Source organism: Crinia signifera, chromosome 19, assembly GCF_055691185.1.
Source record: "Crinia signifera chromosome 19, ASM5569118v1, whole genome shotgun sequence".
In the NCBI taxonomy this organism is placed as follows: Eukaryota; Metazoa; Chordata; class Amphibia; order Anura; family Myobatrachidae; genus Crinia; species Crinia signifera.
Genome location: NC_139226.1, coordinates 141,757,417 through 141,770,432, shown reverse-complemented (window position 1 = coordinate 141,770,432; position 13,016 = coordinate 141,757,417). Strand labels below are relative to the sequence as shown.

At 46.1% G+C, this 13,016-nt stretch overlaps 1 protein-coding gene across 1 annotated transcript in view; it reads left to right on the top strand.

Moving 5' to 3' along the window:
* Window positions 1-12,500, top strand: part of PDE9A (phosphodiesterase 9A) — a 70,188-nt gene extending 57,688 nt beyond the window's left edge. The window contains exons 16-18 of the mRNA XM_083163553.1: window positions 1,836-1,964; window positions 2,841-2,936; window positions 8,973-12,500. Coding sequence (XP_083019679.1) covers window positions 1,836-1,964; window positions 2,841-2,936; window positions 8,973-9,041 — 294 coding nt within the window. The 3' untranslated portion in view covers window positions 9,042-12,500. The remainder of the gene's footprint in view (window positions 1-1,835; window positions 1,965-2,840; window positions 2,937-8,972) is intronic.
* The last annotated feature ends 516 nt before the right edge of the window (window positions 12,501-13,016 follow it).

Genomic DNA, 13,016 nt, shown 5'->3' with positions numbered 1-13,016 from the left:
GGAAACATGGCAGGGGACCTGGTGGGATGTACAGGAGAAGATCACCTGTAGTTAAAGGGAACATGGCAGGGGATCCAGTGGGATGTACAGGAGAAGATTGCTATGTACTGGGTGGAAGGGAACATGGTAGGGGGTCTGGTGGGATGTACAGGAGAAGATTGCTATGTAATGGGTGGAAGAGAACTTGACAGAGGATCTGGTGGGATGTACAGGAGAAGATCGGTATGTACTGGGTGGAAGGGATCCTGTCAGGGGACCTGGTGGGATGTACAGGAGAATATCACTATGTACTGGGTGGAAGGGAACATGGCAGGGGATCTGGTGGGATGTACAGGAGAAGATCACTATGTACTGGATGGAAGGGATCCTGTCAGGGGATCCGGTGGGATGTATAGGAGAAGATCGCTATGCACTGGATGGAAGGGAACATGGCAGGGGATCTGGTGGGATGTACAGGAGAATATTGCTATGTACTGGGTGGAAGGGAACATGGCAGGGGATCTGGTGGGATGTACAGGAGAAGATCACTATGTACTGGATGGAAGGGAACATGGCAGGGGATCTGGTGGGATGTATAGGAGAAGATCGCCTATAGTTAAAGGGAACATGGCAGGGGATCTGGTGGTATGTACAGGAGAAGATTTCTATGTACTGGGTCAGTGGTCGCAAACTTTTTTGAATCACAGCACCCTAGAGCATCAAAATGTTATCAAGGCACCCCTAGGCCAAATGTTTCTTATTGAGAAATTAAAAAAAAAAAATTAAATTAAGTACATTGTGTGCATATGTCACAGTTATGTGGTGAGGGACAGGATTTGCTCCTGTTTGTCCACATATATTATGATTGGCAGCCACCAGCATTGGTTTTGCCTGGTACATTGACCATTAATAATATGAATTGATCCTGGTCCACCAACCCAAGGCACCCCAGGGAGCCTAGACACACAGTTTGGGAACCACTGTACCGGGTGAAAGGGAACATGGCAGGGGATCTGGTGGGATGTACAGGAGAAGATTTCTATGTACTGGGTGGAAGGGAACATGGCAGGGGATCTGGTGGGATGGACAGGGGAAGACCGCTATGTGCTGGGTGGTAGGGAACATGGCAGGGGATCTGGTGGGATGTACAGGAGAAGATCGCCTGTAGATAAAGGGAACATGGCAGGGGATCTAATGGGATGTATAGGAGAAGATTGCTATGTACTGGGTGGAAGAGAACATGGCAGGGGATCTAGTGGGATGTCCAGGAGAAGATCGCTATGTACTGGGTGGAAGAGAACTTGGCAGGGGATCTGGTGGGATGTACAGGAGAAGATTGCTATGTACTGGGTGGAAGGGATCCTGTCAGGGGATCTGGTGGGATGTGTAGGAGAAAATTGCTATGCACTGGATGGAAGGGAACATGGCAGGGGATCTGGTGGGGATGTACAGGAGATTTCTATGTACTGGATGGAAGGGAACATGACAGGGGATCTGGTGGGATGGACAGGGGAAGATCGCTATGTACTGGGTAGAAGGGAACTTGCCAGAGGATCTAGTGGGATGGACAGGAGAAGATTTCTATGTACTGGGTGGAAGGGAACATGGCAGGGGATCTGGTGGGATGGACAGGGGAAGATCGCTATGTACCCGGGTAGAAGGGAACTTGGCAGAGGATCTGGTGGGATGGACAGGAGAAGATTTCTATGTACTGGGCGGAAGGGAACATGGCAGGGGATCTGGTGGGATGTACAGGATAAGATTTCTATGTACTGGGTAGAAGGGGACTTGGCAGGGGATCCTCGGACACATTACTAGTGCTAGATATCTGATTAGTAACATCCTGTGTTTCACAGAGTGATCGGGAAAAATCAGAGGGTCTACCAGTCACCCCTTTTATGGACCGTGACAAAGTCACAAAACCCAAAGCCCAGATCGGATTCATCAAGTTTGTGCTAATACCAATGTTTGAGTCCATCATGAAGGTAAATGAAGAGTCCAATCATGAAGATCCTCACCCCTGATAAGTATGTAGTAAAACCTTTGTAGGCGATGACTGTCTGAGGTCTAGAACCCATGGACATCACCCCATGCTGGAGTTCCTCCTGTGTGTGCGCTTTACCAGGCCTCAGGAGGAGACCCATGTGCAGCCTCCACAGCTCGGGCCCCCTCCTCTCCCTTCAGCTGCGGATTGCAGTAGAGTCTGAGCACTCGAGCGCTCAGATCTCTACTGCGCAGACCTCCGAAAAATGGTGGCCATTTTTTCAGTGATTCCGGCAGCGCTGCTGTGTAATACGTAGCCCCCTCTTTTTCAAGGGACCAAAAGTAATCGGACAATTGACAGAAAAGCTGCTCCATGGACAGATCATTATTCCCTTTGGTATATCTTCATCAGCTAAGCGGGCAACAGGTCTGGAGTTGATTCCAAGTGAGACATTTGCATTTGGAAGCTGTTGCTGTGAGGCCAAAACAGCACTCAATATAAGAAACACAGGACACCCTTATGGGCATGTTTATCAAGGCCCGTGGGCAGAATATAACAGCCCAGTATCGCATTGTAAAATGTGATCCTATCGGTACCGTCCCTGTGATGTGCTGAGCCGAGCACCGGGGTGTCTGCGCATGACCCCTCACCGACTCCGTTTTCAGGGATTTAGCTGCAAATATTGAATGATAAATTAGGCTGCAAACCGCGCCAATTGTGTACTATGATTACTGAAATCCATGCCAGGATTTTGGTTGTCGGGATTTCGTCTGTATCAGTTTTGTGACCAGTCATTATTTTATCTATATCAGTATTTAGTCTGTGTCAGTATTTTGGTTATTGGGAATTTCATGTGTGACTGTAGCATCTGTTGCAGCTCTTCCCACAGGTGGAGGAGGTTATGGTGCGGCCCCTGCAGGAGGCAAGGGATCACTATGAGGAGCTTGTGCAGCTGGAGGAGGCAATGGCCGACGTGAGTGATCAGAATAGTAGTAGTCCCATAAGTTGTACGTTCATAGGCCCTTATTCAGATCTGATCGTCATACAAATTTGTTCTCAAAATAGGCAAAACCAGGTGCACGGCAGGTGGGGCAGATGTAACATGTGCAGAGAGAGCTAGATTTATGTGAGTTATTTTGTTTCTGTGCAGGGTAAATACTGGCTGCATTATTTTTACACTGCAATTTAGATTTCAGTTTCAACACACCCCACCCAAATTTAACTCTCTCTGCACATGTTACATCTGCCCCACCTGCAGTGCACATGGTTTTGCCCATATTGAGAACAAATTTGTGCTGAGATCAGATCTGAATAAGGGCCAATGTCTGCATGGATTTCTTATTCTATAGCGGTCTACAGAATCCCCTACTCATTGTACAGCTTGCTATAAAACCTATGTGACAGGGACCTCTGCGGGCTAGACGGAGGAACCGCACTTAGGTCTAAATGTGATGAGACTCCAAACAATGTATAAAAACTGCAAATTCTGTAACTATTATAATATGGGATTGTATTTATTACAACACTTCCTTTATAACACAGCCTCTCCTTATGTGCCTTTCTTAGAATATATAAACCTTTGCCACCCTGATAATTGCTTCAGTGTCCTGTCCCCTGGTGCAACTATCCATATTAACCATGTACTTGTCCTAAACTGTCTTGTACTGTAATCTGTTATATGTTTTTGATTATAACTATGCTCTGTAAAGCGCTGCGGAATCTGTGCGCTATATAAGAAACTGTTAATAAATAAATAATAAAATAAACCTAGATCAGATGTGTTCACTTTCAGTTGCATTGTGCTCACACTAGATGGCGCCATTGGCTTTCTTCTCGCACAGTGACATATTTCTGTAACTATGGAAATGTTTACATTTATTACCAGATATTTATATAGCGCAAACATATTACGCAGCGCTGTACAGAGAATATTATTACTAGTTATTATATAGTGCACACATATTCCGCAGCGCTGTACAGAGAGTATTATTACCAGTTATTATGTAGCGCACGCATATACCGCAGCGCTGTACAGAGACTATTATTACCAGTTATTATATAGCGCACACATATTACGCAGCGCTGTACAGAGAATATTATTACCAGTTATTATATAGCGCACACATATTACGCAGCGCTGTACAGAGAATATTATTACCAGTTATTATATAGCGCACACATATTCCGCAGCGCTGTACAGAGACTATTATTACCAGTTATTATATAGCGCACACATATTCCACAGCACTGTACAGAGATTATTATTACCAGTTATTATATAGCGCACACATATTCTGCAGCACTGTACAGAGATTACCAGTTATTATATAGCACACACATATTCTGCAGTGCTGTACAGAGATTATTATTACCAGTTATATATATAGCGCACACATATTCCGCAGCGCTGTACAGAGACTATTATTACCAGATATTTATATAGCGCAAACATATTACGCAGCGCTGTACAGAGAATATTATTACCAGTTATTATATAGCGCACACATATTCCACAGTGCTGTACAGAGATTATTACCAGTTATTATATAGCGCACACATATTCCGCAGCGCTGTACAGAGACTATTATCACCAGTTATTATATAGCGCACACATATTCCGCAGCGCTGTACAGAGACTATTATTACCAGTTATTATATAGCGCACACATATTCCGCAGCGCTGTACAGAGACTATTATTACCAGTTATTATATAGCGCACACATATTCCGCAGCGCTGTACAGAGACTATTATCACCAGTTATTATATAGCGCACACATATTCTGCAGTGCTGTACAGAGATTATTATTACCAGTTATATATATAGCGCACGCATATTCCGCAGCGCTGTACAGAGACTATTATTACCAGATATTTATATAGCGCAAACATATTACGCAGCGCTGTACAGAGAATATTATTACCAGTTATTATATAGCGCACACATATTCCACAGTGCTGTACAGAGATTATTACCAGTTATTATATAGCGCACACATATTCTGCAGCGCTGTACAGAGACTATTATCACCAGTTATTATATAGCGCACACATATTCCGCAGCGCTGTACAGAGACTATTATTACCAGTTATTATATAGCGCACACATATTCCGCAGCGCTGTACAGAGACTATTATTACCAGTTATTATATAGCGCACACATATTCCGCAGCGCTGTACAGAGACTATTATCACCAGTTATTATATAGCGCACACATATTCCGCAGCGCTGTACAGAGACTATTATTACCAGTTATTATATAGCGCACACATATTCCGCAGCGCTGTACAGAGACTATTATTACCAGTTATTATATAGCGCACACATATTCCGCAGCGCTGTACAGAGACTATTATCACCAGTTATTATATAGCGCACACATATTCTGCAGTGCTGTACAGAGATTATTATTACCAGTTATATATATAGCGCACGCATATTCCGCAGCGCTGTACAGAGACTATTATTACCAGATATTTATATAGCGCAAACATATTACGCAGCGCTGTACAGAGAATATTATTACCAGTTATTATATAGCGCACACATATTCCACAGTGCTGTACAGAGATTATTACCAGTTATTATATAGCGCACACATATTCTGCAGCGCTGTACAGAGACTATTATCACCAGTTATTATAAAGCGCACACATATTCCGCAGCGCTGTACAGAGACTATTATTACCAGTTATTATATAGCGCACACATATTCCGCAGCGCTGTACAGAGACTATTATCACCAGTTATTATATAGCGCACACATATTCCGCAGCGCTGTACAGAGACTATTATTACCAGTTATTATATAGCGCACACATATTCCGCAGCGCTGTACAGAGACTATTATCACCAGTTATTATATAGCGCACACATATTCCGCAGCGCTGTACAGAGACTATTATTACCAGTTATTATATAGCGCACACATATACCGCAGCGCTGTACAGAGACTATTATTACCAGTTATTTATATAGCGCACACATATTCCGCAGCGCTGTACAGAGACTATTATTACCAGTTATTTATATAGCGCACACATATTCCACAGCGCTGTACAGAGACTATTATTACCAGTTATTATATAGCGCACACATATACCGCAGCGCTGTACAGAGACTATTATTACCAGTTATTATATAGCGCACACATATTCCCGCAGCGCTGTACAGAGAATATTATTACCAGTTATTATATAGCGCACACATATTACGCAGCGCTGTACAGAGACTATTATTACCAGTTATTTATATAGCGCACACATATTCCACAGCACTGTACAGAGACTATTACTACCAGTTATTTATATAGCGCACACATATTCCGCAGCGCTGTACAGAGAATATTACCAGTTATTATATAGCGCACACATATTCCGCAGCGCTGTACAGAGACTATTATTGCCAGTTCTTATATAGCGCACACATATTCTGCAGCGCTGTACAGAGACTATTATTGCCAGTTCTTATATAGCGCAAACATATTCTGCAGCGCTGTACAGAGACTATTATTACCAGTTATTATATAGCGCACACATATTCCGCAGCTCTGTACAGAGATTATTATTACCTGTTATTTATATAGCGCACACATATTCCGCAGCGCTGTACAGAGAATATTATTACCAGTTATTATATAGCGCACACATATTCCGCAGTGCTGTACAGAGACTGTTATTACCAGTTATTTATATAGCGCACACATATTCCGCAGCGCTGTACAGAGACTGTTATTACCAGTTATTTATATAGCGCACACATATTCCGCAGCGCTGTACAGAGACTATTATTACCAGTTATTATATAGCGCACACATATTCCACAGCACTGTACAGAGACTATTATTACCAGATATTTATATAGCGCACACATATTCCGCAGCGCTTTACAGAGAATATTTGAACATCTGTCCCTGCCCCAGTGGAGCTTACAATCTATGTTCCCTACCACATGTACACGCACACACACATTCTAGGGTTAATTTTTTGTCGGAAGCCAATTAACCTATCTGTATATTTTTGGAATGTGGTGGAAACCCACGCAAGTACGGGGAGAATATACAAACTCCACACAGTTAGGGCCATGGTGGGAATCGAACCCATGACCTCAGTGAAACCATGTGGGCATCACAAATAGTGGGTATCAGGAATGGTGTAATGGTTAGCATTACTGCCTCACAGCCCTGGGGACAGGCAGAAATGAACATAGATCTGATGTGTGAATGGCACAGACACAGCTCAGCCAGGACAGTGGTACAGTAAGTTAGACTTTGGAAGGGGAGGTTTAGGCGTACCCTACCCTCCAGCAGCCTGGCCCTCACCTCACCTCCCCTCCCACAGCCTGACACTCACCCTACCCTCCCACAGCCTGACACTCACCCTACCCTCCCACAGCCTGAAACTCACCCTACCCTCCCGCAGCCTGGCCCTCACCTCCCCTCCCACAGCCTGACCCTCACCCTACCCTCCCACAGCCTGACACTCACCCTACACTCCCACAGCCTGACACTCATCCTAACCTACCGCAGCCTGACCCTCCCATACCATCTCAAGCCTGGCCCTCACCTCCTCTCCCACAGCCTGGCCCTCACCTCCCACAGCCTGGCCCTCCCCTCCCACAGCCTGACCCTCCCCCTCCCCTCCCACAGCCTGACCCTCACCCTATCCTCCCGCAGCCGGGTTGGGATCTTTGGTCTACAGCAGTGGTTCCCAACCTTTTTTCTCTCCTGTACCCCTTGATTAGGCTTTGCATTGAAGAGTACCCCCTCCTCTCAATTTGAAATATAGACAGTACTTATGAGCGGAGTGGAAGTGAGAAGTTTGTGTATCCTTATGCATGTCCTTAAATATGAAGGAGTAGCGGACAGGAATCGTGCCCTTCCGTGTCTGGCCGCTGGTTGTGTACTGTCTCCAAGGTTCCCACTTACACCTGTAGGATTAATGCCGCTGCTTCTTCCACCCGTGTCAGTGCAGGGCAGATGACTGCTGATGTCTGAGGGCTGCACAGGTAGCTCCCATTGGATTGCTGGTCAGGCAAAAGCAGGAGGAGACGCTGATGACACTGAAGACAGAACATTAAATGCCCCAACGTGGTTCTTCTCCATAGCAATGGGTCTTCTCCTGTCATCAAAATACTTTTTCATCTTCCGCCATTACCAATATTATTTTCAAGTACCCCCAACTGGTCTGCAGAGTACCCCAGGTTGGGAACCACTGGTCTACAGCAACTTGGTCGACAAGTATTAGGTCGACATGGTATTAGGTTGACACAAGCATTAGGTCGACAGTCAAAAGGTGGACATGGGGTTTTTCACTTGATTTTTGACCCGAATATCGACATGGCCAGTTTTCAGTGCACCGCATCCCCTCGCATCACTCACAATGCTTCGGGCATGGTGCCTCGCTGCACTCGGCACACTATTTTATTCTCCCACCACACCCTAGTGGATGGCAGGGCATGAAATAACGCCTGTCGGCTCAAAAAACAGTGAAAAACCCCATGTCGACCTAGACCCATGTTGACCTAACGGTGTCGATCCAATGCTTGTTGACCAACTTTCTGTAGACCCAATGACCGTATCCCCCCCGCAGCCTGACCCTCCCCTCCCACAGCCTGATCCTCCCCCTCCCCTCCCACAGCCTGATCCTCCCCCTCCCCTCCCACAGCCTGATCCTCCCCCTACCCTCCCACAGCCTGACCCTCCCCTTTCCCTCTCACAGCCTAAAGACCCCCACACAATGTAGGATATGGCCCTTTTTTCATTTGCCCCATTGGGCCGATAAATCAATGACATCTACTTGTTTTAGAAGCTGTAAATCTACCCCCTGGTGTATCTGACAGGTGCACCGACATCCTTACACCAGTGTGGGGCATTACTTTCATGGTCAATAGGTTTTAAATGGGCTTTGAATCTTTAGTGTCCAGCGTTGCAGCAGAACAGGTCACCTGTGGAAGTTTCTTTGCCCAGAGTCCACACACAGCAAATGTGTTTGTTTTCTTTTCCTCCAGGTCCAGGAAAGAAAGGCGGAGATTCTATCTGGCGGAGGCAGGGGCATTCGGACCGGAGAGGCGCTGTAGCTCTGCGCGTGTATAGAGTGTAAGCCTGGCTGGCTCAGCCCCAAGCAGCGATCAGTAGGAACGAGGCGATGATTAATATCACTTTGTTATGACCTTTGCAGCCGCCCTGCATGTATTGGCGCTCAGGCTATTTTCTTAAGTACGTAATTGATGTTGCATTCAAAGTCTCCTTTTCCTTGCCAGTTGTGCGCCTGTAACCAGCGGGGTCCCAGCTCTGCGTTTCTTGGACGCAGTGTTTTGTGGAATTCGTTGGGAGTCATTAAATAAGGATTAGTCCATTCAGCGCTGAGACACCAGGTTACAATAACAGCTCCTAGCTGTGAGATCATTACATTTACTGAATGAAAATGCCGCTGCCCCCCGGCCGTAGAGAGTATCCCCCAAAAGCCACAATTAATTCATGTGTTCACCCCACCAGCTGCAGAAGTGTCATTTATCTTGTACAAGTATTAACAATCTGACACCTTCATGCAGCCAAATGACTAACACCATATAGATCATTGCTGGGATTAGACGGGTAAGAGACGATGTTCTCATTTATATATGGGAGCCGGTCGGCACGACGATAACCTAGGGATGTTTTTAGTATAAATAGTACATAACGTTACTTCTGCGGCCCCTTCGGCCTCGTATACATCATCACCGCGTACAAGTAAATAGTAAAAGTTCTATAAATATTCCTGAACGGTCAGATCTGTTCATTATATTGTCTCCGAGTTCTTACAATGACTTCTGTTGGGTAGGGGCAACGGCTTCTGCAACAAGGAAAATGATGCTGCCCCAGGGCTGATGCCAGGTCACTTTCCAAGTTGTGCAGAATCCCTTCCAGACCACACGGACAATACAAGGGGTCATGTGTAATTACATACATGCTTAGTAATGATCTGTAAGTAGCGTGTCATGGAATCACGGGAAGGTCTGGGAAGTTCTCCATATACAGTATATATTATTACTTACAGATTTCTGCTTGTTGATGTACAGCAGGTTATACGCTAGCTGTACTAAGACCTGTAGCAGGTCCGCAGCGGGTTCATGTCGGTGGTGCAGCAATGGTGGCACTTTCCATGACTGCAGTTTTTACAGGCATGGAAAGTGGGCATCTCAGGGCACGCACCGTCCTCCATGCACTAGGGCACAAGGAGAGGGCTGAAACTATCATTTGCATATTGTTGCGGCTGCAAATCAGCAAAAAGTCCCAGCCGCACATACATTAGCATAGACCTCCGAATCAGGCCCAACACATGCTACATAGGAATGCATACCAATCTACAGGTCATGTCCCCAGCAATGCCCGCAGCCTCTCTATGTCACTGAATGGACACTGTGCACATGCTCCATCCCCTGCTTCTATGCTGAGCAGAGCAGCAGCAGGCAGGGGGACTCCCAACTGCCCTCAACGCGGGACACTGCCAGCCCTGGGTGAGACATGGGACAGTCCCCATAAAATTGTACTGTCCCATGAAAATCAGGACAGTTGGGAGGTATGGGACTGCTAAAATACAGTATATAACACCACTAATTACAGATACAATATATACACACATACAGTACAGTCAGGTCCATAAATATTGGGACAGCAACACAATTCTCATATTTTGGGCTATACACCCCCACAATAGATTGGAAATGAACCAAACAAGACATTAACTGCAGACTTTCTGCTTTAATTTGAAGGTATTTACATCCAAATCAGGTGACCGGTGTAGGAATTACAACGGGTTCTAGATGTGCCGCCCACTTTTTAAAGGACCACAAGTGTCTATGGACCTTAACTCAAACTTTCACTTTTTAATACTTTGCTGCAAATCCTTTGCCTGAAGCCTGGAACACATAGACATCACCAGAGGCTGGGTGTCATCCCTGGTGATGCTCTGCCAGGCCTCTACTGCAGATGTCTCCAGTTCCTGCCTCTTCTTGCGTTTTGTCTTCATCAAGTGAACTGTTCAATCGGAATCAGGTGACTGACTCGGCCATTGCTGAACATTCCACTTATTTACCTTAATAAACTCTTGCTTTTGCAGTATGCTTTAGGTCATTGTCCATCTGCACTGCGAGGGGCCGTTGTCCAGCTGTGCTGCGAGGGGCCATTGTCCAGCTGCGCTGCGAGGGACCGTTGTCCAGCTGCGCTGCGAGGGGCCGTTGTCCATCTGCACTGCGAGGGGCCATTGTCCATCTGCGCTGCGAGGGATTGTTGTCCATCTGCGCTGTGAAGCGCCGTCCAATGAGTTCTGAAGCATATGACTGAATATGATCAGATAATATTACCCGAAACACTTCAGAATTCATCCTGCTGCTTTTGTCAGCAGTCACATTATCAATGATACAAGGGAACCAGTTCCTTTGGCAGCCATACATGCCCACGCCATGTCACTGCCACCACCATGCATCACTGATGAGGTGGTACGTGTTGGATCATGAGCAGTTCCTTTCCTTCTCTATACTCGTCTCTTCCCATCACTCTGGTACAAGTTGATCTTTGTCCCATCTGTCCACAGGATGTTGTTCCAGAACTGTAAAGGCTTTTTTAAATGTTGATTGGCAAACTCTAATCTGGTCTGTGTCAGCGCGCAGAGGCTTACCACAGGTGGGGGTCACGCTGTCTGCCCTGCGGGACGCGTGGTGTGGTCGGGATGCCGGGGCACACAGGAGGCAGGTTCTGGGCAGCATGTTGCAGCAACGGAGGCCGCCATTGTAGCACATTGTTGAGGGGGGCATACCTGCTGCATGTCTGTGAGAGGAGGTATGCCTGGTTCTCCAGTATGGAGGCGGGCAGCCATGTTGGAGACCAAGGTTTCTCTATCCCCTGCCAGGGGTTTCTCCAGCCAATCCGGTGTATCTTTCCCTGATAAAAGGGGTCTGGCCCATGTCTCCCTGCCAGTGCTTCAGTCTACCTCCTCGAGAGTGGTTCAGTGTTCCTGCCTAACCTGCTGATGCTCCTGTCCAGTGTTCCTTAAAGGTACCAGTGCCACAGTGACTCACCAGCTTGCTGCAGGGGACCCACCTCTGTCCTGTCGGGATTGCCTTCCAGCGCTTCACTGTTCAAAGGTCCGCAGTGACTGTCAGCAGTATTCAAGGTACTGCAGCTATTCACAGTTGTCTCCAAAGTCCTGCAGTTACTCACAATTGTCTTCAAGGTGCTACAGTTGTTCACAGTCGTATCCAAGTGCTACAGTTGTTCAGTCGTCTCCAAGTCTTCACAGTTATCCACAACCATTTACAAACTATTTACAGTGGTCTCCAAAGTTCTTCAATCATCTTCAAGTCTTTGCAGTTTCCTTCAAGGTCCTCACAGTCATCTACAACTTCTTACAGTGGTCTCCAAATCCTTCAGTCATCTTCACCCTCTCTACAGTTGTTTATCCAATCTCTATGAACTACTACTGTTATCACTGCTGCCTTATGCTTTGCATTACCAGTATTTATTGCTTGTTCTACTTCAGTTTATTCAGTGACTGTACCGCAAGACCTTATTATTAAAACTTCTAAACCTTACTCAACTTCTCCTTCGTTTACCTTGCACTCTGTTACATGAGAAAGACTACATCCATCCACCAAGCTTCCGCCATCCAATTCCCATCTCCTCTAAGATTACTCCCCATTCGCCAGTCCCTACAAATCCCCAGAGTGTGACCGTCTTCCTGTTTTTGAGGCTCACCAATGGTTTACATCTTGTAGTGAGCCCTCTATATTCATGTTTTTTTTTTCTTTAACTGCCCTGTTCTTACTTCACCATCCATGTCAGTATCGAGCCTGAAACGTCGCGTGCGCAGCGATCCATGCGAGGGTACATGGTCGACCTTTTGACCCTTTCAACCTATTGCATGTCAACCTTTTTGGGTAGACCTGTCGACCACCTAGCTAATAATCCACACCAGATATAACAATGTCTGCGGCTTCCCACTGCCTCCATATCCTTCCTCACATCATGGGACCCCCCTGTTTAATATATTCGTTAATGATATAGGAAGTGACTGA